This window comes from Peromyscus maniculatus, chromosome 18, assembly GCF_049852395.1.
Source record: "Peromyscus maniculatus bairdii isolate BWxNUB_F1_BW_parent chromosome 18, HU_Pman_BW_mat_3.1, whole genome shotgun sequence".
In the NCBI taxonomy this organism is placed as follows: domain Eukaryota; kingdom Metazoa; phylum Chordata; class Mammalia; order Rodentia; family Cricetidae; genus Peromyscus; species Peromyscus maniculatus.
Window position 1 is genome coordinate 41,738,983 of NC_134869.1, and position 26,531 is coordinate 41,765,513.

A 26,531-nucleotide genomic window follows, 5' to 3' on the forward strand; every position below is an offset into this window, starting at 1 on the left:
AAACAGAAAAGGACTCACAGCTACATGGGCAAAGAAAAGAAGGAAGATATAAGTTGCCAGTTATATATTTATAGAAAGATAATCCCCTGGCTTTAAATAGATATGTACATACAAATATGAACAAACTTAAAAAAATACAAACCCTTGGCTCACAAGGGGGCCTCTGGGAACCCCTCTGTACTTCCCCCTCACCCAAGGGCACAGGGCATAAGTCTGCTTTTTAAAAATTAATTAATTTTGGCCATCCTTGCAACAACAAGCCTGAAGTTAGGTGGTTTCCCATAAAGTGAAAAGTCAGAGGAAAAATTCAGTTTCCACTCTGAATTCTGTATCTCCAAAATTAGGGCTACATGCTTATTCTTTTAGCTAGTACATCAGGGTAAAGGGGGTTAAGAAATAAGATACACTCATTTAAAATGGGGTGTGTTTCACTTGCTCTGAGAGCAAATGATAAGATAAAGGCATACAGACCCCAGAGAAATCCCCAGTTCCCACACCTTAGGAACAGACTGACTGGACTAGGTCCAGACCCTAAGCTCGTTGCTCTAGCCACCTCCTATTTCTTTGGTATTGTCAGAAGACAAGATTCAGTTCCTAGGTGTTGGGGAAGGGAGGGAATAGGTCATGGACTTCCTCTAAGTACTGAGTGAACAATTTAAATTTTTCCCTTTTTAAAGTATTTAAAAATAAACAAATCAAATTCCATCCTGTGCTGTACACAGCCCTTTTGACTCCCTGACATTGATTTGAGGAAGGAAGAGAAGGGTGTCAACGTTGGAAGGGCCGCCTCACTTTCTTCCGCCGTTTAGGTTTGGCTTCTCCCTTGGGTACTGTACTGCTGGGCTTGGAGGTCGGAGTGGCCCCAGGGCCAGGGTGAGGCGCTGCAAAGAAGTTCCCATTTGACATCTGCCCTGGGGGTGCTTGAAAGATCCGGCTCAAGAAATCCTGCAGGTCAGCAGGAGGGGCCTCTGGAGTGGCTCTGAGGGAGAAAAAATATAATGAGGCAGGAGACATTACAGTCAGCTACCGAAATTAACCACACAGAGGGTCAGTTCCCAACCCTCCTAAAGAGCTGGGCATCTGAAACCATACTCACAAATGAAACAGTGGTTAAGAGAGAGAAGTGACACCTACCTCTGCCGACCACTGGTGCCAGGAACCCGAGAACCAAATGAGATGTGGTAAGGAACTCTGTGGGTATCTGGAGAGATTCCCACACGCTGGCATCCAGCCCACTCTGCGAATAGAGATAATTACCCAAAACATCCATCCACAGCAAATGAGATAAAGAAATATGATCTTGTACTTAGAGGTCAGAAGTGTACCTGTGATGTCATAGACCTTTCCATCCATCAGTGCAAAGTAGGTGATCTTGAGGCCTAACATGCTCGACTCTGCCCAAAAGTCTCCCTCCTCAGCAGGATGCAGCCTGTTACACTCAGCACAGTATCTGGCACTCTTAGGTTCCCGGTCCATTTCAAACCTCCTGCAACCCAAAACAAGAATTCCTTAATACTTTTCAAGTGGTCACTACTGTCACATATAGCCAAACACTAAAAGTTACCTTTACTCAGCTACATCTGCTTCTCTATACCCTGCCTTCAACTTTCTTTTAGTAGCCCAGGCTAGACTTAAGCATATAATGCCTTCTACCTTAGACTCCTAAATGCTGGGATTACAGGAGTGTAGTTCCATACTCTACTTTCATGTTTCTATATTTAAACTAATTTCTCTTTCTTTTTCTGTTTTTATTAGCATATAACAATTATAGACGAGCTGGATGGTGGTGGTGCACGCCTTTAATCCCAGCACTCGGGAGGCAGAGCCAGGCAGATCTCTGTCAATTCAAGGCCAGCCTGGACTACCAAGTGAGTTCCAGGAAAGGCGCAAAGCTACACAGAGAAACCCTGTCTCGAAAAACCAAAAAAAAAAAAAAAAAAAAAAAAAAAAAAAAGAAACAATTAAAGACAATAATGGCTTTGATTATATTTTCATACATGTATACAGTGTATTCTGATCCTACTCACCTCCTATTATCCTCTCTGTCTTACTCCTATTCCCACTGATACCCTCCTCTTCCTAACTAATGTTCTATTTTCATGTTCTGGCCCCACCCACCCCCCGTTTGTGTGTGTTTTGGGGAGGGGGTTGTAATGACCTAATTAGTTTCATTAGTGTTGCTTACAATGGCATGGGCACCTTACCAGTGTCTATACAACTTATGAAATCTCCTTTCCTCGAGGACAGCCTAGTCTACAAATACAGTTCCAGAACAGCTAGGATTGTTACTCGGAGAAACCTTGTCTCAAAAAATGAAAAAATTTGGCCGGGCGGTGGTGGCGCACGCCTTTAATCCCAGCACTCGGGAGGCAGAGCCAGGCGGATCACTGTGAGTTCGAGGCCAGCCTGGGCTACCAAGTGAGCTCCAGGAAAGGCGCAAAGCTACACAGAGAAACCCTGTCTCGAAAAAACCAAAAAAAAAAAAAAAAAAAAATGAAAAAATTTAAAGAAGAAAAAAAAGAAATTTTCTCTCTTCCAACAACCATTAACTGCCTATAAATCCTCAAAAAGGTAAGGCCTTGTGAACCCTTTCTTCTTTTCCTACTGCTAATTATATGATACACACCCCAAAAAGCCACACGATGTTAAAGATCTTACAAAGGTGGTTGATTAGCACTAACGATGACTGTGGGATTTGAACACTGCGTGTCCATAGCCCAATTATGTCGGACTGACTACCTTTAGCCCCTTCGGTAGCCACTCACTGCCCACTTGGGTTTCCCTCACAGCCTTGTGACCACTAGGACATCCTTTGGAATAGACGAGCAGACCACTGGCTTCCTCCAGCTCAGAACTAAGGCTGTCATGAGCTTCACCCGAGGCCCACTGACTCCCACCAGTGCAGTGAGGACATCCTGAGTTGGAAAGAGGCTCAGGGGTTAAGGGTGCTGTTGCTCCCTCAGGGGTTAAGAGTGCTGTTGCTCTCTCAAGGGTTAAGGGTGCTGTTGCTCTTGCCAAGGACCCAGGTTTAGTTTCCAGCACTCACACAGTGGCTCACAACCATCAGGAACTCCAGCTGCAGGAGATCCAATGCCCTTTTCTGAGCTCTATAGGCACCAGACACACATGGTGCATATATGTATATGCAATCAAAACACTCATACACACATAAATCTAAAAGAAAAAAAATTTAAGTGCTTGATTTATAAGTTTTATTCTTTAACTATAAAAATTTGGACTGGTACGATGACTCAGTGGATAAAGACATGTGCCACCAAGCCTGATGACCTCCATTCATCCCCAGGGTTCACATGGTGGAAGGAGAGAACTCCACCAAGTTGTCAAAGGACTCCCACCTCCACGCCTCTGGGTACACACACATGCATGCAGCAAGCAAATCTACACAAGTAAAAAATGTAATTTAAAAGATTTAAGAAAAATAACTTCAGGACCTGGAGAGATGGCTCAGCAGTTAAGAGCACTTGTTGCTCTTACAGAGGACCTGGGTTTGATTCCCAGCTTACAACAATCTGTAACTCCAGTTCTAGGGAATTTGATGCCCCCTTTTTTTTAATGGATAGAATCAGTGTCATTTTATTTTGGTTTTTAAATTTTATTTCTTTTATGTGTATAAGTGTTTATATGTCTGTGTACCACATGCATATCTGGTGCCCTTGGGGTCAGAAAAGGCACTGGGTATCAGATCCTATGGGATTGGAGTTATAGATGGTTGTGAGCCACCATATGACTGCTGGGAATTGAACCTGGGTATTCTGGAATAACAGCCAGTGTTCTTAACCACCAGTCTCCAGTCCTTGATGCCCACTTCTGACTTTTCTCCAGCACCAGGCACACAAGTAGTATGCATATATACAGGCACACACACATAAAATCAATTTTAAAATCTAAAAAATAAGTAAATAAAAACTTCCTAAACTGTTACTATGTTTGAACATGGTTTGGCAGATAACCTGAATCTATGCTCCAGGCCATGATCATTCCTATGTGGCTACAGAATTAACTTTTATTGCCTTTAAGGTGAGACAGGATCTCACATAGCCCAGCCTAGCCTTGAACTTGATATATAGCTGTGAATGGTCTTGAACCTCAGATCTCCTGCTTCCACCTCCTGAATGCTGGCATTATAGGCATGTGTCATCACACCTGGTTAATGAGAGCTGTATTTTGGCATCAGCAGTTGAGACCCTCAATCTTTTTTTTTTTTAACAAACACTCTTTTATTTTATTTTTTTTATTCATTTATTATGTATACATTGTTCTTCCTGCACACCAGAAGAGGGCACCAGATCTCATAACAGATGGTTGTGGGCCACCATGTGGTTGCTGGGAATTGAACTCAGGACCTCTGGAAGAACAGCCAGTGTTCTTAACCTCTGAGCCATCTCTCCAGCCCAACCCTCAATCTGTTTATTTTAAAGATTAGATTTTAGCCTGGCGATGGTGGAGTACACCTTTATTCCAGCACTCGGGAGGCAGAGGCAGGTGGATCTCTGTGAGTTTGAGGCCAGTCTGGTCTACAGAGTAAGTTTCAAAACAGCCAGAACTACATAAAGAAACCCTATCTCCAAAAACCAAAAAGAAAAAAAAAAGGTTTGTTTTTATAATTTTTAAGTTATATGTATGTATGCATGTAAGTATGTGTGCATCCCTGCAGATGACCTCAGAGCCAGAGCAGTCTGGCTAGAGCTGTAGCTACAGACAGTTGTGAAGCATCTGCTGTAGGTGCCGGTAGCAGAAACTGGATCCTCCGGGAAAACAGCAATGCTCTTGACCATGGAGCCATCTCTCCAGCCCTAAATCCTCAGTCTCTTAGTAAGAGCGCAAAAGTAGAAGACTTGGGGTCTTTTTCCTCATCGTCTGTACTCCACAGTTAACAACAACACTCAAAGGAAGGTCTTTGGTTACCAAATCTCTGGCTGTAGCTGTCACACTCCTGGGTCCTGTTTCATACCTATGCTTTCCTTGGCATCGGCTACACATCATAGTATTCATTGCCTCCTTGAGGTCATCTTGTAGCTTCGACAGAAACTCATTCACTGACCGGCTCAGCTCATTCTCTGCCATTCGTTTCCTAAAAGGAGAAAGGCTTTCTAGGTCAGAGAATTAAGGAAAAAAGAGACAGATCTGGATGCTTCTACAGCAGTGGTTCTCAACCTTCTTGATGCTATGACCCTTTAATACATTTCCTCATGGTGTGGTGACCCCCAACCATAACATTATTTTTGATGCTACTTCATAACTGCAATTAATATCTGACAGGCAGGATATCTGACATGCAATCCATGTGAAAGTCATCTGGCCCCGAATGGGTCATGACGTGCGGTTAAGAGCCACTGCTCTAGCTGCTGGCTCAGCTAGAAAGACAATTGACGCCTTTCTGCCTGGAGTCTCCACCCACAAGTCCAGGGCCTTCTACTGAGGATGTCCCATCTACCTCACCTGAAATGTCCCATTTTAAACTCACATCTCATACTCCTTCCGCCTCTCTGGGTTGCTGACAATGTCCCAAGCTGCCCGCAAAACTTTGAAGGCCTCCTCAGCCCTGGGATGATGATTTTTATCAGGATGAACCTACACAAAACACAAAGAAATTTCATCACAAATCAATTCCAACCCTCCTCCACCTCAGGTCGTGTGTGTGTGTGTGTGTGTGTGTGTGTGTGTGTGTGTGTGTGTGTCTGTGTGTGTGTCTGTGTGTCTGTGTCTGTGAGAGCATACCCATATGTACACATGCACACCATGTGCATGCCGGGCACCCATGAAGAGGGTGTCACATCTCCAGGAATGGGAGTTACAGATAGTTGTAAGCCACATGAGCAACAAGTGAGTACTCTTAACCTCTGAGCCATCTTTCCAGACCCTTCTCTTTTTTAAAGATTTACTTTTTTGTTTTCTCCCCCAGACAGGGTTTTTCTGTGTAACAGCTCTGGCTGTCCTGGAACTTGATTTCTAGACCAGGCTAGCCTTGAACTCACAGAGATCTGCCTGCCTCTGCCTTCAGAGTGCTGGGATTAAGGTCATGCACTGCCACTGACTGCCCAGCTAGGTTTTATTTTTTCTTAATTATGTGTATATACATGTGTGTCCATGTGTGGATGTGTGTTCATAAGTGAGGTGCCTCTGGAAGCCAGAGGTGGTAGATCCCCTTGGAGTTGGAGTTGTAGGCAGCTATGAGTTGTCCAGCATGGATGCTGGGGACTGAACTTAAGTCCACTACAAGCCTGTGCTTGTCCTTAGACCCTCATGGATATTATTATATCAAAGAGTTCTCTTTCCTTATCCTTTTAGAGAATCAATATAGTTTCATGGTCAATTACTATAGCTTGTGGAAAGAGCTGAGTTTAAATTCAGGCTTTTCTTTTAAGATGTATGGCCTTGAATATTTTTATCTGTCATAGATTTTTAAGAGGATTAAGAGGATTAAATAAGAAAATCTATGAGCCAGGTGGCAGTGGCACACACCTTTAATCCCAGGACTTGGAAGGCAGAGCCAGGTGGATCTCTGTTAGTTCAAGGCCAGCCTGCTCTACAGAGCGAGATCCAGGACAGGCACCAAAACTACACAGAGAAACCCTGTCTCAAAAAAAAACAAAACAAAACAATATATATATAAAGATGGCTTAGTGGGTAAAGGTGCTTGCTGTGTAAGCATTAGGACCTGAGTTCACATCCCCAGAACTCACATAAAAGCTGGACTATACAGAGATCAAGTGTCTATAAGCCTAAGCATCCCTACATTCCTACGAGGAGATGGAAAGTAGAGACAAGAGAACCCTCAGAAGCCAGCTAGTCTAGTATAAGCAGTAGAAAACAATGAAGAGACGCTGTCTAAACAAGGTAGAAGGCAAGGACCAACACCTGAAGCTGTGCGCTGACCCCACCCCACCCCACATGTGACCACATTCACGAACAACAGACAAAGTTTCCATATAAAGTATGTGTCACAGAATCTGGCTCTAGGATAATCTTCCATCCCAGTTTGTCTGGAACTATCCCAGATTAGCTCTGAAAGTCCCATGTATCAGGAAACTCCTAACCAAACAGGGATATGTGAATCTTCCCAGCGGACACTGAAAGCCCTTGCATTTTAGTTTTATTAGCAGTCTTAATATAAAAGTTTCCAATATGTTGCACCTTCAAACTCATTCTTTTCCAAGTTCAAATTTTCTTATTTGGCAGGGCACGGTGGTGCACACCTTTAGTCCCAGCACAAGAAAGGCAGAGGCAGGCAGATCTCTGAGTTCAAGGTCAGCCTGGTCTACAAAGCAAGCTCCAGGACAGCCAAGGCTGTTAAACAGAGAAACCCTGTGTAGAAAAACAAAACAAACAAAAAAATTTTTATGTGAAATTGCGAGTGGTAGCACATTCCTATAAACCAAGCAGTAGGATCCTAAAATTCAAATCCAGTCTCTCCTCTCTTCCTCTCCCTTTCAGATCAGATGTAGGCTCTTAGCTACTGCTCCAGCACCATGTCTGCTGCCATGCTTCTCGCCATGATGGTCACGAACTCATTCTCTGAAACTATAAGCAAGCTCCCAATTAAGCGCTTCCTTTTATAAGTTGCCTTAATCATGGTGTCTCTTCATAGCAACAGAAAAGTAACTCGGAGACCCTCACATCTGAAACTTTCTACTAGTCTGCCTTTCTGTTCTAGAAATGAAAGTGTATTAAGATCTCAGAAGTTTTTATATGCTTTTTCAGCCTTTTTTCCACAACAATAGCCTATCCTCCTACAGCTTCCTGATTTTTCCCATCTGCACACCCAAAAGCACAGAGATGAGTCTCATCACTGATGCCAAATAAAAAGAATGCTTTTAAACTTCACAGTCTCAAGCTAATATAACAGCCCTTTAAAGGTATTCACACTGGGGCCTAGGTTATATAAGAGAAGCCAACAGGAATTCTAGCCCAGAACAAGAGAGATTTTGGGGGTAGAACTGGGTATATAAAGGACAAGGGAACACCTCTACTCCAAGACAAGTTGGAAAACAAGAATGTTTGTAAGAATGATATTCTCCAAGAGAACATGTCTGCTAAAAGACATGAGGGGGAAACAAAGGAGTTCTACTACTATTAGTAACAATTTAAGGAACAAAGTAATTGTTATCTACTCTAAGAATATTCCAGGCCATCCACTAAGGAACATGTCTTTCCCACCAAATTAAGTTCCTTGCTAAGTTATCAGTCTGGGACCTTATTGTACTTTCAGTTGTCAAGGAAAACCTTGGGTACCCATTCCACTTTATGTCATAGTGCCACTGTGGTAATTTGTGTATTGTAATGTTTTATTAATCCAGGCCCATATATTCAGTCAAATCAGCCTCAGGTGCAATTTTACACACATTACTTATATTCATACTATAGTTTTACTTGTACAAACAGAAATAGCAATAGCATGGCTGAGGGCTTTAGCTCAGTTGTAGAGTGTATGCGTAGAGTGAGCAAGACTCTAGGTTTGATCCTCAGTACTGCAAAAAAAAAATTTAATTTCTCTCAAGTATACAGTACATCGAAATTCCCACCTACAGTTAACAAAAGCAACATATCTTCGTGTACATGACATACATGGCTCTCTTATGATTTATGCTCCTTTCCTTTCATATTCTGAGCCTTAAAATTCCTGTTTTCAGGTTAGGGATGTGTGCACATCAGTGGGACAGCACCTGCCTAGCATGCACAGGCCCTGGACTCCATCCTCAATCTCACAGGGAAAAAGGTGTTTTCTTCTTCCTGGTCCTGGAATAACCACTCACGTGGACATCCTGAACACTCCCACACTAGGTCTACACCTGCCTCTCTAGGGGAGGCTGGTTTTCTCCACGTTTAAATCTCCTGTTGGGGCTGGAGAGACGTCTCAGTGGCTAAAATACTCGGTGGTCTTGTAGAGGACCCGGTTCAGTCCCAGTTCCCACATGGTGGCTCACAGCCATAACTGACTCAAGCTCCAGGGACCCACACTCTTCATCTCCCCCTTTTCCAAGCTGCACATGGCGTACATGCACACATGGAGGCAAACCTCACACACACAAAATAAATCCAAAAAGATAATTTCTTGCCAGGCATTGCTGCACGCCTTTAACCCTCGGGAGGCAGAGGCAGGTGGATCTCTGTGAGCCTAAGGTCTACAGAGCGAGTTCCAGGACAGCCAAGGCTACACAAACCCTGTCTCTAAAAAAACAAAAACAAAAATAATCTTTTTTCTTTAAATTCCTCCTTTACCATTCATGGTAATGCACACCCATAATCCCAGCACTTCACAAGCAAAGGCAGGAGAATCACAGATTCAAAGTTAGCTGGAGCTACACAGCAATACCTTACCCCAAACAACAAAACAAAAATTCCTTTGTTCAGATGAGAGCAACTAAGGTACTGCCTGCCTGGGCCTCTCCCTAACCTAAGTAAAAGGATTTCATTTAGCTACTGCAGAGTGAGTGAGTTCAACCCTGCCTGTTATATGACACCCCCTGCCCCCCAAAAAAACTCATGACAAAACACTAAACAGAGAGAAAGTTAGATCCCTAGTCAGAGAAAAGTCTTTATGACTCTTTCCTGAGAATGTGTCCCTTAGCTAGGAATAGTGACAAGTGCCTATAAATCACAGCACTCAGAGGTGGAGGCAGGAGAATCATGAGATCTAGGCTAGCCTGTCTACATAGTGATACCCTGCCTCAGAAACAAAACAAAGGGATGCAATCCTTCAGCTCCAAGTTGGCCTCCTGCTCAGTCTTCCCTTAATTTTACACTCCCTAAAACTGGAACAGAAAATACAAAAGAGGAAGGAGAAGCAGCAAAGGATACTCACCATCACCGCTAGCTGCCTATAAGCCTTCTTCAGTTCAATATCTGATGCTGTAGCTTCAACCCCCAGCACATGAAAAGGGTTGAGTTCATCCTCAGGAACCCCAGCCATGGTCAAAAGGCGGGCCACTTCCTCTTCTGGCTGGCAGGAGCGCCCACTAGCTGCAGTTGCATTACCTTGCTTACTAGTCCTCTGCTTGACCCAAGGCAACTCCAGCCAGTTCCACTGAACCAATCTTACCAGCTGCTGCCATGCCCTGCTATCTCGAAACAGAGTCAAGCCACGGTGCAAGGCTGGAGAATCCAGCCAAGAGAACATCCAAGTGGTCTTATCCCTCCAGCCTAAACGGTCACCCAGGCCCACCAAAAACCGCCAGCCCAACTGTAGACAACCCAAAAAGAGGGCAAGAGCCAGAAGTAGGAAAGCACCCACTAGCCTAAGAAAACGGGTGAGTAGCCCCGCTGCACAGTAAAAGCTCTGGCTTAGAAACTGGGCCATCACCTGGGCCCAGCCCCCCAATCTCCCTGCCCAGACTCCCACCCAAACTCGAAAAAGGTCCAGATCACTGCCTTTCAGCTGCCTGCATGCATAAATGAGATGGCCACAAGTTTCTACATACTCTCCCACCAATACCAGAAGTTCAATCAGCCACCAGAAGCCCGCCTGTCCAAGCTGACATAGTTCCTCTACTCCCCACAGTCCCAGGCCTCTGCGCTTATCCGCCTGATTTCGTTTTCGGCCCAGCCGATGACGACCAGGAGACCTGGGATCTCTGCGTCCACTATCCCGAGTATCCTCCTTGGTCAAAAAACGGTGTCTCTGCCTCCGGGATGGGGGTTTCTTCCCACTGGACACACGTGAGAAATCACTGGGAAACTTAAGAGGTTCCTCATCATCATATTCTTCTTCTAATTCTTCATCTTCCCCCAAGGCTGGAGAGGTGCAATGGTGGCAGAAGTTGCCAGAAGGGCCATCTCCTTCCTCAGAGTGAGCCCCTTCAGGGACTCCAGGGCTGCTTCCCCGGCAGTTACACGCAGATGGAATGGAAAGAAAAGAAGGGCTGCCATCCTCCTGGTACCCAGTCTCATTATCTCTTGAGAGCTCCTGGTCCACTCCGGACTCTTCCGAAGACGCGTCACTCTCGTCAGGGTCACCTCCTTCCCTAGGTGGTCCCGGACCCCTTGGAGGACCATGGCTTGGATCCGACCAGTGGGCTGGGTTCGGGGGCTGTGTGTACTTAGGACCAGAGCGCTCGGCGAGGCAGCGCGTACCATTAGGAGCCGTCTCCGATGAGTCCCCGAGTCCTGAGAATGAAAGTTTTCCAGGGTCCACAGAGGGTCCTGAGGTCCTGAGGGAGGCACCACAGCTGTGCTGGGCTCCACACAACCCTCCTTCTCCGGGGTGCTTCTGGGCCATGACCCCGGGGCTTCCTGCCGGACTTTAGGTCACAGCCATCCTGGTTCAAGTTCCACTGCCTGCAACAAAGGCATCAAGTTGGGGGACGGTCAGGGACAGAGCCGAGAGGGAAAGTTCAACAATGCCCCCACTCCCCCTACCGCGGAGGCGCGAACTGTTTGGGGGACATTTCGCTAACCCTAACAATAAACCGGAATGAGACTGACCACAAACCCTGCTTGCACCAACCCCGACCTCAGAAAGGCCCCCCCGACCCCCGAGATCTTCATGCTGTGTCTTCTTCCCCCCCCTACCCCCCAGGAAACTCAACTCTCTTCGGATCTGGGAGACGGGTGGGGGGGTGGGGTCACCGCAAAGGGTGTGGTCGGGGAGGGGGGGATTAGTCTTAAAATAAAAAAAAGACTGCCTGGAAGAGAGAGGCCGCGATCTGTCAGGAAAGGGTGGGGACGGCACAGCTTCAGGGGGGAAAGCCAAGGGCGGAGCCTACGCGGTGCCCCGGCAAAAGGCGCCCCCCGCCCCGGGAACCCCCCGCCCGGGGACCAGGGGCAGGGGACGACGTACCGAACAGCGGCGGTAACTCCTCCCCCTCGAGCAGCAGCCGCGCCGGAGGCCAGGGGGAGCTACGAGAGCAGCTCCCCCGGCTCCGCCTCCCGCTCACGCTCCGCTTCCGCCTTCCGTCCCCGCCGCCGCGGCGGCCTACTTCCACTTCCGGGGTCACCGTGGGGGGGGGGGGAGCGGAGCGGAGCGGAGCGAGGGGCGGGGAAAGACGGGAAGGGAAGAGAAAAGCTGTTGGCGGCGGCGCGAGCCGGCGCGGGCGTCGTCGAGCCCAGGGGGCGGCGCTAGGGCGCCCCGGCCCCGCCCCCTTACAGCGGCCCCGGCCCCGCCCCCTTAAAGCGGCCTCGGCCGCCCCGCGGGCCAAGCGCAGGTCGCGTTGCCGCCCGCGGGTCTGCGGGCTCCCGGCTGGGGCCGGCGGGCCGCGCTCCCCGTCCCCGCGGAGAACGGAAGATGAAGGGCCGCCGCCGACCCGCACATCGCCTGTGGCTTGCAGGCAGCGGGAGCACGCCGAGGGCCCAGACCCTGCCCTCTCGGCTGTCCGGCCGGAGCGGAAGAGTGTGTGTGTGTGTGTGTGCGCGCGCGCCCCGGACTTAGCAAGCCCCCCGGCTGCCTGCACACGACCCTCCGCTCCCAAACCCCTGGTCCCGCCCCCTGTGAATGCAGCTCGCGCGCCGGGCCATGCAGTGCGGCCAGGGGATCCCGAGCGCCGCTCCCCGGGGCTCCGAACCCAGCCGAGGGTTGCAGAACCCCGCGCTCATCGGCAGGCTGCTTTGCATCTCATGTACACAGCAAGCTCGGAGGGGGTCGACGCCCGCGCGCGCCCCGACCCCTCCGCAGACCCGTGTGGCTCCTCTCCTCTAGACTCCCTCCTGAAGCCTTACAGTTCTGTCATTGTCCCTGCCAGGCCCGTCTTGCTCCGCAAGTTTCCACCCCCCATGAGCACCCCCACCAGCACGGGTAAAAACCCTGCCCCGCATCCCGGATCCCGACCACCCGGTGCTCCAGAGAAGACAATACTCCAATTCTCTGGGAAGTGGGAGAAACCAAGCTGGACCTGGGGGTGCGTGGGGACCCCACTGGGGCTTTGGAAACGTCAAGTTGTCGATTAATCTGCTCAGCATTCAGACACTTTGCATCTTAGTCTTGATGGGCGTCCCAAAATTCTTCATTAGTATGATTGGGGGGGTCCCTGATCCTGCATTAGAGAAGTAGGTAGCTTGGGTTCCCCCCACACACAGGGGTAAAGATCGAGGGGGCCCGCCCCGTGATGTCATCCCCCCCCCCATACACACACCCTGTCTCCTTCCTCCACACACACCCCTACCCCCAAGCTAGTTGCATTTAGCTCACAGGGTTTGGGCTCGGACTTGTAGGAGTTTAGGAAGCAGCGAGCACGGAGGGCCTGGAGGGGTTGCCTGCGGCCAACGGCCACCCCTACGCCTAGGAGCTCTGGGCTTGGGGTGAAGCTGGAGGTCTAAGCAATTGCACCCCTTTGCTCTCTCCTCAGCCCCGGAGGGTGGTGAGTAGTTAACCCCCTCCCTAACCTCTCCTTGTTTAGGGTCCCAGACTCTTAAGCGATAGAGAAGAGCCCCGGGAGTTCTCCAGTCCCTTAGCCGAAGACCTCAGTGTCCAAAAGACCGCAAAAGGAACGTGCATCCGCATCACCCTATCACAGTTTCCCAATGCCAGCCCCTCGGCAATCCTTCGGGATCAGAATTCAAATCCCATTGGCAGCCCAGGCATGCCAGGATGAGAGGGTGGGTGGAACAATTCCCATGCCTGTCTCAGGCGAGTAGCAAGTGGAATCCAGGATGTGAGATGTCTGTAGGCAAGGCAAGCCTGCTTACTCCATGTAGGGCCATGGGATTTGGACGGGCTGTGAATACAGGCTTCCCCCAGCAACTCCATCTCGGCATGAAGCCAAGACTTCAAATCTTGACAGGGTGATTGGATAACTCTTAATTCCTTATCCAAAAACTCTTTTAAATGCCTGTTCCCTTTCTTCCTTGGGGGTTGCATTTAGCTCACAGGGTTTGGGCTCCGACTTGCAGTTTAGGGAGCAGCGAGCACTGGCGGGGAGGGGGGGTGCCTGCCGATGATCACCCCTGTGTCCTACCCCTGGGCTGGGATGAAGCTGATCTAAGCAATTTGACCCCCTTTGCTCTCCTCGGCCCTGGAGGGTGGTGAGCAGTAGTCCTGAGACCCTAAGATGACTCATTGCCTCCTCTTCCTTCCTCTCCCATTTCATTACACTGCCCTGTCCGATTCGGCGGGGGTGGGGGTGTGGGGGGGTACTGAGTCCCAACTGCAGATGAGGGGGAGTTGCTTTTTAGTTGGAACAGGTCATTTTTTTTTTTTTCAAAAGAAATGGAGGGACGACGGAATCCTCAAGATCCTCATGGTTTCTGCTCTGTTCTCTTCCAGGTCTACCGACCCCCGCGCCAGATAGTGATGGGTGGATGAGAGACGCTGACTCCAGCCTCCCACCCTGTGACCATCTCCCCGGCTACCATGGAGAAAGCCTTGCTGCCCCTGACCATAACATCTGACCCAAGGCCCTTTAACCAACAGCTCCCAGAGCCTCCCGACCTGAGGTGCGTCTTGGAACCCCAGGACAGCCTTGAGTTGGCCCCTGCCTTAGTCTGTGCTCTGTGCTGCTGCTTCGGAATCATCTACGGCTGCTTCGGTGAGGGCGGGGCCTGGGGGGCGGGGCCTGGGGGGCGGGGCCTGGGGGCGGGGCCTGGGGGCAGCCACCTGAGACTGCTTGTCCTCAAGAGTGATTCCAACTTCTTCCTTGTTCGGGTACACTTCACCTCCTCTGTCCGGAGATGCCTGCCCTCGGGGTTTTCCATACGGCCTCTGCCGGCTTCCTGTCCTTCTGCTTGCTCCTGCCCTCTGGCTTTCACCTCTGGCTCTGTGATCTGCCTTTATTTGTCTCCTACCTCAAAGTGCCATCCCCAGATATCCTCCCCACAGGAGATTTCAACTTTCCTCGGAATCACAAATCAGTCTGTGGTGATTTCCTATGTACCCCGTTCCTGGAGGAGGAGCTAGATGTTGTCCTGTTTTCTCTCCACAATGCATTCACTCTGCCTCCTGGTTTCTCCACCAACCCCTTGGGGAGTTTCTGAATGTTCTTTTTTTTTTCAAGTTTTGGTGCCTGTCCTGGATGTCGCTCTGTAGCCCAGGCTGGCCCCGAACTCACAGAGATCCTCCTGGCTCTGCCTCCCGAGTGCTGACACACCGCCCAGCCTTGAATGTTCTTTGTCTGTTTCTGGGCTTATCCTTTTCTTCCCCTTGCCTGGAGGTCCCCCATGGTATGCTCCTCCTGGCTTCTACTCCTTTGTTTAGCTGTTCCTTTCCCAGTACACCAGAACCGTCCCTTTCTGTCTCTCAGTGCCTCCTGCCTCCCTTCCCAGGCTACCGCTGCTTCAAGGCAGTGATGTTTCTCTCCGGTCTGCTGTCAGGAGCTCTGGTGATCTTCCTACTGTGCCACAAGGAGCGGGTCCTGGAGACACAGTTGAGCCTGGAGGTGAGCGCAGGCATCTCGCTGGGCATCGGACTCCTCTGCGGCCTGGTCACCATGCTGGTCCGAAGCGTTGGGCTCTTTCTGACCGGTCTCCTGCTAGGTCTAACCCTGGGCGCTGGAACCTTACTGGGCACTGAACCCATCTACCAGCCACATTCGGCCTGGGTGCCAGTCGGTGGACTGGTGGGGCTGGCGCTGCTGGGAGCCCTGCTCACGCTTCGGTGGCCCCGGCCGTTCACGGTCCTAGGCACAGCCCTGCTAGGTGCTGCGGTGCTGGTGGCCTGTGCTGACTACTTCTTGGAAGGGCTGGCCCTGGGCACTCGGCTGGGCGAACGCCTGCAGGCCCTCCCGGAGTTGCTGCCTCTTTGCTGGTATAGCTGGGTCTTACTGGGGACCTGGCCGATCTTGGGGGCTCTTGGGACACTGGCCCAGTGGAGACTCATGACTGAGGAACGTGGAAGCCACACCAATGGTGAGTTACTGCTGAGGTACAAAAGCAGCCATCCTGCCCCTACTACTGTCCCAGATTCCTGCACTGGAGGGGAGGGGAGAAGATTGAGAGATGAGGACTGGGGAGGACTCCCATGCCAAACAGAGCGGCCCTGAAGCAGAATTAAAGCTGGAATAACCAGAGGAAGTCTGGAAAGAATAGGAAGAAAAAAATGCCAAGGGATACAGGGCAGAGTTTTTTAGGACTGTTATGAGAGGGTGGAGGAATCCCAGAGGAGGAAAATACGGAAGAAATCTAATAACTGAAGGGAAGTTGGGGCTTGAGAAGTCCACAACAGGGAGGCCAAGTGGGTTTTTATGGAATTTGATTCTGTTTGGAGTTGGTATTCAGGACCTTAAAAAGCTCCCCTTGACTCTGTATTGCCTGCTGCCCAACAGTGATCTTGAGCCACCAGCGAAGGCATCTCCAGCTCCTCCGGATCCATCAGCAAGAGGCTAAGCGGCATCGGAACCCGTCTGGAGTGGGACTGTGCCAAGGCAGCTATCGGAGTCGGCTTCCCCCCAATATCCAGAGCCCTGGTGACAGGCTGGCTCCAGTGAGTGGGAGGGTGGGGCACCCTGGGCAGGATGGGTCAGAGGGCGAACAGTGATGGCCAGGATGAGCTGAGGGCTCCGACTCAGAACCCCCTTCTACCCTCTCTGCCCTGTGTCCACTCAGAGTTATCTCCAGAGTCTGCGTGAGTGCCAGCTGGAGCCGAGCACCCAGGCCACAGCCCCCCACACTACCCTGGACCTGGATTCTGACTGCAGTTCCACCCGCCTCCTGGCCACACCTTCTCCCTCTGCCCAGACCTGAGCCTAAACCTCCAGAGATACTGACAACCCTAGTGAGGGCTGGAAACGGCCAAGTGGATGGGGCCTGAGCCCACGGGACCCACACAAATTTCCCTACCTCTTGGATTGGGGATGGGCTCCGTGCTTAGAGACAGGCAGAGAGAATTCTTACAGATGCGGGAGAGTGAAAGCACAGGCACCTACCTCTCTGTCCAGTAGTAGAGACGCCCTGGCTCCTAGGGACACTGACTCCAAACCCAGGTGGTTTACCCAAAACAGGTTTTTTTTCCGTAAGTTCCTGTAATGCTGAAATGGAACCCAGAATGTTGCCCATAGTAGGCAAGCATTCTACCACTGAATTATAGTCCATTCCCAAATATCCATTAACATGTCTCAGTGTGCCTTACTGTGGTAAAATATGGGGCTTTTTTATAGGACCTATAGAAAATTGGGGAGCTCCCGAAGGCATTTGATAAGTTTTATTGGTATGGAGAATGGCACAGAGGTACTCCAAGATCCCCAGCCCCCAGGCTCCTTATTAGGGGTAACTGGGCTTCTGCTCGGCCTTTCTCCATGGACCCCATAGTCTGGAGTCCCCTCTACCTCAGTGGAGAGCACAATCCTCCATGGTGCTTTCTCCTCTCTCTTCAATGAGGGAGGACCCCAGAGTCTGCCTCAACTCCCCTCTCTCCAAAAGCTGGCCCCTTGCTCCAAGAGAGCCTTGGCTCACGTGGCTGACGCTTGCCTCTTTGCTCAGAGGGACCTGGGCTTTGGGTCTGCGCGGCAGTCAAGTGCCTTCTCTCACTCTCGGTGTAGGTGATACCAGTTTCCTCCCCAGCCAGAGTTTGGGTCCAGCCACTAACCCCTTCTAACTCTCCCTCCTCCGACTCTCCTGGCCTCCCGGACAGTATGAAGGAAGACTAACCCTCCCCTTCCCGAGCAGCAACTCTGTGATGAGAGGGAGGAAGAACAAGGGATCACGGGAATAAAATGGCGCTGAAAATTCAACCGGGGAGTCGAACTTCAACTGTCGCTTTTCACTTTCTTTGCGCCACAAAGCAAAGGCAGTCTGTCCCCCAAAGATCTGCTGTGGCACCTTTATCATACACACTGTGTATGGGATGCGTATATACGTATGATACATATATATATATATGAATATACACGAAGTTAGCCTTTATTAAATACAAATGTGTCAGACTCCGTCAGACACGTCACATATAGTATTTCATATAACCTAGCAACCCTGTAACGTTGATATTAACCTTATTTTGTTAATAGAGAATCCAAGGCTTTACAAGGGTAATTAACCTGCTGGGAGCCGCCGTCCAGCGGCTCAGGGACTCCGAAGCCCTTGCTCAGTTTACCCTGCTGTGCTGTTTCTTCAGTTTGCCTGGGAAGAACAGAACCCAGGCGTCCAGTGACCCAGCCACCGCCTCCTGTCAGCTCAGGACCCAACTGACAGCCAGGCATGGTCACAGTGCCTTAAAAAAGAAACACAGAACACAGGGGCTGGAGAGATGGCTCAGCGGTGAAGGGCACTGGCTGCTCTTCCAAAGGACCTGGGTTCAATTCCCAGCACCCACATGGCAGCTCACACCCATGTGGAACTCCCGTTCCCGAGGATCTGACACCCTCACATGGGCACACGTACAACAAAACACGAATGCACACAAAAATAAAAATATAAAAGAACACTAGCCAGGCATGGTGGCGCACGCCTTTAATCCCAGCACTCGAGGCAGAGGCAGGCGGATCTCTGTGAGTCCGAGGCCAGCCTGGTCTACATAGAGTATTTCAGGATAGCCATAGCCAGTGCTATGTAGAGAGAGACCTTGTCACAAAAAAAAAAAAAAAAAAAAAAAAAAAGCCTGATTGACAGTTTCACTTCACTGGAGAATAGGTGGCACACTTGAAAGAGCTTTGTGACAAGGAGAAATGGGAATGTGGGACTAATTTAGAATTAAGGGGGCACCTTCTAGGAGCACAGGAAAACGGTGTCCAGAACTGGAATGTTTAGGGGCCATGAGGCCTATGGTTAGTGCCAATGCTGTGACGTCTGCACCATCCTCGTGATCAGATAACACTGATTAGTTCTTAGGCCCCTAGCGGGGTGACATTAGCAGGGGATGAAAGGGTGGCAGAGTCTGTAGTTGAGGGAGCCATGTCCAAGAATGAGTCCACGGTTGAGGGAGTGGTGTCTAAGATCGTGTCTGTGGTGGGGGGAGTAGTGTCCCCAGTGAACGAGTTAGTGTCTGCAGTCTGAGGGCGGCAGTGCATCCAGTGTGTGATATTTCTGGGATAACCCTTTGCCACTCGAAGCTGCTGGTTAAGACGCCAGTAGTCTTTGCCCTTGGAGAAGTAGACTTGGCCATCTTGCCAGCTCATAGCTGCCGAGGGTTGGTCTGGCACTCCAGTAAACAATGCCTTGATGGGTTTGGGGTAGCGGCTGAAGTCAGTGCTGGCCAGCTCGTCCCACTGCCAGTATCCTGAGCCCTGATTTGGAGTGGGTGAGAAGAAGAGAATGAGATAGCGTAGGGACCTCAGAGGCTGATCCAAACTGCAGAAGGTGCCCCTGTAAGGGTGAGACTTTGCCCCATTGGCTGGCTTGGTTATACCTTAAAAAGGAACACCTTCTTATTGACAGGCCAGTAGAGCGCTGCATCCAGGTTGGGTTCTACTCTGTTGAGTTTCATGGGAAAGCCAGGAGACATCTTGAAACCCACATAGCGCCACACCTTGTTCCCTGAGAACGGCCAAAGGGAGAACAAGTTGCCTCTGTCATCCGACGGGAGCTTTTGGTCCCTCTCTCACCCTCTCAGAAGCTTCTCGATGCTTCCTCCCGTTTTCAGCTTTTTAATGACCTTAAGCAGGACCTAAGTACTCCACTTACCCTTGAAGAAATGGGTCCATCCTGTTCTAGGAGAGTAGACGGCAGCATCTAGGTTTCCAGGGAGCCCCTCCCAAAGAGCAGACACTCGGAACAAGGGGCCCGGACCTGAATCTGTTACAGTCCACACGTAGTCCCCCTTGAAAGCATAGGTCTTCCCACGGGGTCCTGAGAGCAGAAGCGTTTTAACAAGCTTAAAAGATAATGAGTGACTCATGAATGTCTCAGGTGGTTTCCGTACTGGCCACTGATGGGCCCTTCAGAAATTCACTCAACTTCAAAAAACGGCAGAGAAGGAAGACACAGTGCTGAGCCTCTCCCTTCCTCACAGCCCTCCAGGTAGTCAGATGTTCCTCCTTGGAGAGCTAGTCCCCATCCCAGGTAGCTTTAAAATCTTAAAACCAGGTACAAATAAAATCCTCTCTAATAGACATTGCAGCCAATTCCATCTTTTTTGTTTGTTTTTTGTTTTTTGAGACAGAGTTTCTCACAGTCCTGGCTGACCTCGAACTCACAGAAATTCACCTGCCTCTGCCTCCTAAGCACTGAGATTAAGGGCGTGGACCACCACTGCCCAGCCACCCAGCCCTCTTTTAATTTGACTCTGAGCATTCCCTCCCCATGCTACACATCTTCCCTGGTCACCAGCCTTTGCTCCTGCTTTGGTCCCACATCATTCCCATCTGTCCAGGCCTTGGAGTCAATAGACTGCCCCCATTGCCTGTCAGCAGCCTGCTCGGGAAGGGCCTCACCCAGCATCATGGCATCCAGTTCACTGTTGCAGGGGTTTGGCATGGGACTGGGTTTTGTGGTCACTGGTGACATGGTGGAAATCTCTTCCTCCTCATCCTCTGTCTCTGGGCTCTTCTTGCCTGCAAAGTGAAGTAAGGCAATGCACTCAGCTTCTCTACCTGTCTGCTGTTAAGTTCTGCTCAATGGCCCCATGGAGATGGAAAAGGCAATTCTAAGGAGTTTCCCTTTGTGGTCCACAAAATACAGAAGATACAGTTTTGTTTTGAGAAGCACCAGAGAGAAGGAAGTTTCCTGGAATGTATGTTCTGCATCTTCAAGAATGGGGTTGCCAGACACCTTTAATCCCAGCACTAGGGATGTAGAGACAGAAGGGTCTCCATGAGTTTGAATACAGCCTGGACTACATAGCAAGTTCCAGGACAGCTAGAGCAGGATAATAAAGACCCTGTCTCAAAGCAACAGGCAACAATAACAACAAAAGAATTAGGTAGGGTGTGAGGGAAGAAAGTCCAGGAAGGGAGATTAGACATAAAAGAGTCAAAAATAGAGACAGTTTTTGAAGATGAATAGCTTGAAGAACTGGGCAGAGGAAGAGAAGAAAAAAAAAAGCCATTTTACTCCATGAAAGCAGCTCTTGTCTCCTTGAGCCTAGAGAGATATTAGTCAGATTGACTCTCATGCTCACCATAGAGAGCCTGGATCCCTGCCACATCATCTGGGTGCAGCCTGAAGTAGGGTTGGTAACCAGCATAGACAGGAGCCATAAGCGCCTGAGTGTATCGGGAGTGCCCAAGGCCCAAGGCATGGCCCACTTCATGGGCTGCGATGATGCGCAGGTTCACTCCTTGGTAGGTCCCCTCAGTCCAGAATTCATCTTTATCGAAGTGTACACTGCCGAGCTCTGGGATGTCCGCATGGGCCAGGACCTTTCCTGGGCAAAAGCAAAGGTAGACAGTAAGGTTAGAGCCGACAGAGCATCGTTTGCCGACTACGTACTCAAGCTACGTTCAGATGTGATAACACACCGGTAATCCCAGCACTTGGAAGGTGGACACGGGAGGATCAGAAGTTCAAGATCAGCCTCAGCTGCGTAACGGGTTTCATGTCAGCCTGGGCTACACAAAACGCAGGGTACACCATCATAGCTAGCTCAGGTGCTTCTTCCCGATTTCCTAGTCATCACTCAGGGAAACCCAAAACAAAATCTTCACCTCCCCAGCCACTCCTCTGTGACCCAGTCCCCTCTCAGGGTTAGGTTTGAGAGAGGAAATGAAAGCCAGGCATAAGACGGAAAGAGGAGAGCTACTAAGGGCCTGGCTAGGCAAGAAACAGCTTCTCTGGGAAATAGTAGAAGGTCAGAGTACAGGGTATCTTTGGGCAGAACCGACAATCTGAACCTGAAGATCTTAGCGTCACTGGGTCAAAGAGACAGTTTATTGCTGAGGTCTGTTGAAAGTCAAGAACTAGTGCCTAATGGATGGAACTAGAAAAAATCATCCTGAGTGAGGTAACCCAAACCCAGAAAGACAGTTATAGTATGTACTCACTCATTGGTGGATTCTAGATATAAAATAAAGAACAATCAGACCACAACCCATAGAACCATAGAGGCTATATATATATAGCATGGAGGTCCCTAGGACGACTGTGGCATATAATAAATTTCAGTTTTACTCAATTATTGAAAAAAAAATAGCCAAATGAATGGAAACATATGAACTATGACCCAAAGGCTGAGGGGCTCCCAGCTGGATCAGGCCCTCTGAATAGGTAAGACAGTTGATTGGCTTGATCAGTTTGGGAGGCATCTAGGCAGTGGGACCAAGTCCTGTGCTCATTGCATGAGTTGGCTGTCTGAAACCTGGAGCTTATGCAGGGACGCTTGGCTTAGTCTGGGAGGAAGGGACTGGACCTGCCTGGACTGAGTCTACCAGGTTGATCGCAGTCCTCGGGGGAGGACTTGTCCTGGAGGAGGTGGGAATGGAGGGTGGGCTGGGGGTAAGGGGAGGCGTGGGAGGGGGGAGAATAGGGGAACCCATGGCTGATATGTAGAACTGAATGATGTTGTAAAATAAAAAATATATATCACAAAAAAAAAAAAAAAAAAAAAGAACTAGTGCCTACCAGGCCCATCAAAGGTGTTGGAACAGTATGGGCTTTGGCGGCCATGGAACGAGAGGCGGATATCAGCCCAACCAGCCTTCACCTCCCGGAAGGTCAGGGGGGCCACGCTGCTCCAGTACTTAAAGGCTTGACGCAGGGCTGCCTGGGCTCTGGAGGGTGAGAGGGTGGAGGGCAGATTCAAGATGCGGTATGTCAAATGCTTCTTTCTCCAGCGGCCTGGTGAAGGGACCAGAAAGTAAGTCAGAAACACAACTAAGAGAGCCGCCCAGGGTGAGGGTACTCGCTGCCCTCCATGGCAGGTTACTCAGCAAGTATTACCCACACTCAGGGCCAGGCAGCCCTCTCCCTCCCTTCCCAGGCTCAGTCCTCACCCAGAAGCAGGTATTTAAGGGTCTTCTGGTTGAAGGGATCCTCCAGACCACAACGGGGCTGCTTCATACGGGCCCTTGTGTCGTCATCCATCTGGCCTGAAACCGGCAGCTCGGATGCTTCCTGGAAAGCTCTAGAAAGAGAGAGAGGCCGGTGCACAAGGGCAGGTGGGTCTGGAATGGCTGGAAATTGGGGATGCATCTTTGGCCTCCTGGTGCCCGAAGTAGTGATAAAGAATGACACAAGGTCTTTGAAGCTGGAAAGGACACTCCAGTCTCTAGTGCTCACAACTGGGGCTTTGTCTTCTAGTCTGCAGACATGGTGGCACTCCACCTTCATTGCTCCATTTTCGGGATCTTTTTGGAAGACTGACCTGAAGCCTTCCTCTCCCTCTCCTTCCTCACTTTCTAGCTTTCGGCTCTAGCAGGTGAGCAACCCGGCTCACCCCGTGGCCACCCTCTGGAGAGTGTCCCTGTACAGCTGCTGTGCTGCCCTCTGAGGTCCAACCTACCCACTTCAGCCCGCTGGGCTCTCCTCCCAGCCTGCACTGGGGCAACCTCGCCCACCCATGGCCTGTCATAGGGTCTTCTGTCGTAGGACCATAAAAAAAAAAAAAAAATACAGTGGCAAAAAACAGCAAAATGTAAAGGAACAGAGTAGAAATAAATAAACAATGAATGAAGCGTCCACAAAAGGGAACATCATAGCGAGTCAATCTGTAGCTTTATGCATGTGGCGCCCCCTGTGGGCTGCAAATGTCAGTGTGAGCATCCAAAGGAGTGCTCCGGGCCTTGGAGGATCCACTGGCCCTGTTTCTCCTTTTCTTTGTTTGTCTTTCCAGGCAAGGTCTCACTCACTCTATAGCCTAGGCTGGCCTCAAACTCACTTTGTAATCCAGGCTGGCCTTAAATTCACGGCAATCCTCCTTCCTTAGCCTCCTGAGCACAGGAATTAAAGATGTGAGCCACGTGTCTAGCTGTTTGGGTTTGTTTTTATTTTTAAGATTTATTCTTATTTTATGTGATTCAATGTTTCCTCTGCATGTATGTAAGTATACCACATGTGTGTCCTGCCTACAGAGGTCAGGAAAGAGCGTTGGATCCCCTTGAACTGGAGTCATAGATAGTTGTGAGATGCCATGCGGGTGCTTGGAACCAAACCTGGGTCCTCTACAAGAGCAGACAGTGATCGCAACCACTGAGTCATCTCCCCAGCCTCATTTGCTTTGTTTTTGAGACAAGGACTGGCTAGGTGTGCATGGTGGCTCATCCTGTGATCCCAGCACTTTCGAGAATGATGCAGGAGTGAGGATGAACCTCACTCACTACATCGCAGGTTCAGGACCAGCCTGGGCTACACGAGACCCTGTCTCAAAAAATCAAAACCAGGAGCTGGAGAGATGGCCCAACCATTAAGAGAATGTGTTGCTTTTACAGAGGACCCGGGTTCAATTCCCAGCATCCACATGGTAGTTCACAACCATCCTTCACTCCAGTGGCAGGGATGCCCTCTTCTGACCAGCTTGGGCACTAAGCATGTACATGGTACACATACATATGTGCATAAAATAAAAATTAATAAACCAAAAAAAATTACATCAAAATGGGCCAGTGAGATGGCTCAGTGGATTAAAGGACTTGCTGCCAAGCCTGAGTACGTAAATTCAATCCCCAGCCAAGCCTGAGTACATAAGTTCAATCCCCAGGCCCCACATGGTGGAAGGAGAGAACTGGATCTCTGAATATGTACCATGGGATGTGCGCGTGCACACACACACACACACACACATACAAATAAATGTAATAAGAAACTGTAAAACAAGCAGCCCTAATTAAGGTCAGTGAATTATAGAGAAAATAGAAGAGGGTCTTGTTTGGGGAAGAGATTCAGGAGGAATGGAAGGGAGATGATAGAGCAATGGGGCAAATGACCAATGTATGTGCACGCGCGCGCACACACACACACACATGCACACAAATACACGGACACACACACACACACACACACACACACACACACACGCACATATACGTGTGTGTGTGTGTGTGTGTGTGTGTGTGTGTGTGTATGTGTGTGTGTGTATGAAATCATCAAAAATAATCTAAAAGTGTAATGACAAGAACTCCAGCTCAGCATGGTGGTTCACACCTCTAACATAATAGCATGGTAGAGGCTGAGGCAGGAGGATTGCAAGGAGTTCCAAGCCAATCTAAGCTACAGTGTGAGACCGGGATCAAAAAGTAATAATAAAAACTAAAAATAAAGATAAATACTCATCGTGTGGTCCAAGCTAGCCTCCAGCTCTTTTGCTAAAATTTTCGTTCTTAACTGAATGGTGGTGGCGCATGTCTTTAATCCCAGCACTCAGGAGGTAGGAGGCAGAGGCCAGCGAATCTCTGAGTTCGAGGCCAGCTTGGTCTACAGAGTGAATTCCAGGACAGTCAGTGCTACCCAGAGGGACCCTGTCTCCGGGAGGAAAAAAGATTTTCATTCTTGTGTGTGTTTCTATATGAGTAAATGTTGTTAACATATGTTTGGGTGCCTAAAGAAGAAGGCATCAGATCATTCGGAGCTGGAGTCACAGGAGGCTATGAACTTCCTGATGCTGGTGATGGTCCCCTGTAAGAGCATCAAGTACTCTTAACTGCTGAGCCATCCTTCCAGGATTTCATTGTTTCCACTTCTCCCTTTTTAAGGCAGTGTCTCACTGTATAGCTTTAGCTGTCCTGGAACTCTCTGTGTAGCCCAGGCTGGCCTCACACTCACAGAGATCCACCTGCCTCTGCCTCCTGAGTGCCGGGAATCTGGAACTAAAGGCATGGACCATCACACCCGACTCGTCTTTGCCTCCCCAGGACTGAGATCACAGCTGTGTGCCACCACACCTGATCTGTGGGCTCCTCATCCCGATTCTCCATCTCATCCCATTTGACAGATCCCTGCTGTAGATTAGGGTCAGGCAGAGGTGAGCCTGGGAGAGGGGAGAACTTGACACCTCCGATAGGAAAGCATGTACCTTGTGACCTTAGAGCCTCACCTTAGGGCCTCTGTGATATCTTCTAGCCTGAAGTCATCAGCTCCTTCCAGAGGCTTCTGTAGATACCCATACTGCAACAGGTAACCCTACAATGGCACGAAGGTTGAAAGAGGTTTAGTCTCGGGGTACAGCTTCCGAGTGACAGAACAGAAGCAGAGCATGGTGGCGCACACCTTTAATCCCAGCACTCGGGAAATGGAAGCAGGCAGATCTCTGTGAGTTCAAGGACAGCCTGGTCTTCAGGGTGAGTTCCAGGCCAGGCGGGGCTACACAGGGGGACCTGTCTTAAACAAACAATCCAAATGACCTAACAGATCCATGAGGAGAGAAGGGGACAGATGCGGAAGGACTGATGTGTGAGTGGGGGGCCTCCAATGGAACAAGGAAGAGAGCAGGAGGTGGACAACGTAGATCAGGGTGCCGAGGAAACAGGGAGAGGTGGGTAGGTTGTAGGGCAAGAGGGAAACCTAGAGAAGACCATAGCGTGGTAATCCCTGTCAATCCAGAGGACTCACCAAGACTGCCTCCTTCTCTGTAGGCCCCAGAGCCCGGCCTGAGACTGTCATGGGAAGTAAGAAGGCCAGCCACAACTGTTGCCAGTCCATGGTCCCAGCAGACAAGAGCTCCAGCGGTTGCCTGAGTCCTCTGACCTGAGACTTCTGGGAGCCTGGAGGAGCGGCCCTGGGCAGGGGACTCCTACCTCCAAGGTCTCCTCTGTCAGCCTCTGGTCCTCTTTATAAACCATCTGTGGGGA

General features: G+C 49.8%; 3 protein-coding genes across 7 annotated transcripts; 1 reads left to right on the plus strand and 2 right to left on the minus strand.

The window, feature by feature from the left end:
* Nucleotides 1-306: 306 nt before the first annotated feature.
* Nucleotides 307-12,101, minus strand: Dnajc14 (DnaJ heat shock protein family (Hsp40) member C14). The gene is made up of 7 exons (XM_006987314.4): nucleotides 11,798-12,101; nucleotides 9,824-11,295; nucleotides 5,486-5,592; nucleotides 4,973-5,092; nucleotides 1,326-1,486; nucleotides 1,135-1,237; nucleotides 307-979 (listed from the first exon to the last, which is right to left on the minus strand). The coding sequence occupies exons 2-7, from the start codon at nucleotides 11,234-11,236 to the stop codon at nucleotides 769-771; spliced, it is 2,115 nt and encodes a 704-aa protein (XP_006987376.1). The 5' UTR covers nucleotides 11,237-11,295; nucleotides 11,798-12,101; the 3' UTR covers nucleotides 307-768.
* A 266-nt stretch (nucleotides 12,102-12,367) lies between these two features.
* Nucleotides 12,368-18,101, plus strand: LOC102903947 (transmembrane protein 198-like). Of its 5 annotated transcripts, XM_076554046.1 has the most exons (6): nucleotides 12,368-12,851; nucleotides 13,350-13,548; nucleotides 14,216-14,477; nucleotides 15,211-15,792; nucleotides 16,209-16,366; nucleotides 16,489-18,101. In XM_076554046.1, exons 3-6 carry the CDS (start codon nucleotides 14,303-14,305, stop codon nucleotides 16,624-16,626), a joined length of 1,053 nt encoding a protein of 350 aa, XP_076410161.1. In that variant the 5' UTR covers nucleotides 12,368-12,851; nucleotides 13,350-13,548; nucleotides 14,216-14,302; the 3' UTR covers nucleotides 16,627-18,101. The 5 variants fall into 5 exon arrangements, with proteins under 5 accessions (XP_076410161.1, XP_042119442.1, XP_015861353.1 ...); XM_042263508.2 differs by lacking the exon at nucleotides 13,350-13,548; XM_016005867.3 differs by lacking the exons at nucleotides 12,368-12,851; nucleotides 13,350-13,548 and adding an exon at nucleotides 12,867-13,310 and having other exon boundaries at nucleotides 15,259-15,792.
* On the minus strand, nucleotides 17,754-26,531 carry Mmp19 (matrix metallopeptidase 19). Its single transcript, XM_006987315.3, has 9 exons — nucleotides 26,293-26,531; nucleotides 25,778-25,863; nucleotides 22,743-22,873; nucleotides 22,372-22,587; nucleotides 20,933-21,178; nucleotides 20,247-20,366; nucleotides 19,498-19,662; nucleotides 19,223-19,350; nucleotides 17,754-19,100 (listed from the first exon to the last, which is right to left on the minus strand). The coding sequence occupies exons 1-9, from the start codon at nucleotides 26,380-26,382 to the stop codon at nucleotides 18,702-18,704; spliced, it is 1,581 nt and encodes a 526-aa protein (XP_006987377.1). The 5' UTR covers nucleotides 26,383-26,531; the 3' UTR covers nucleotides 17,754-18,701.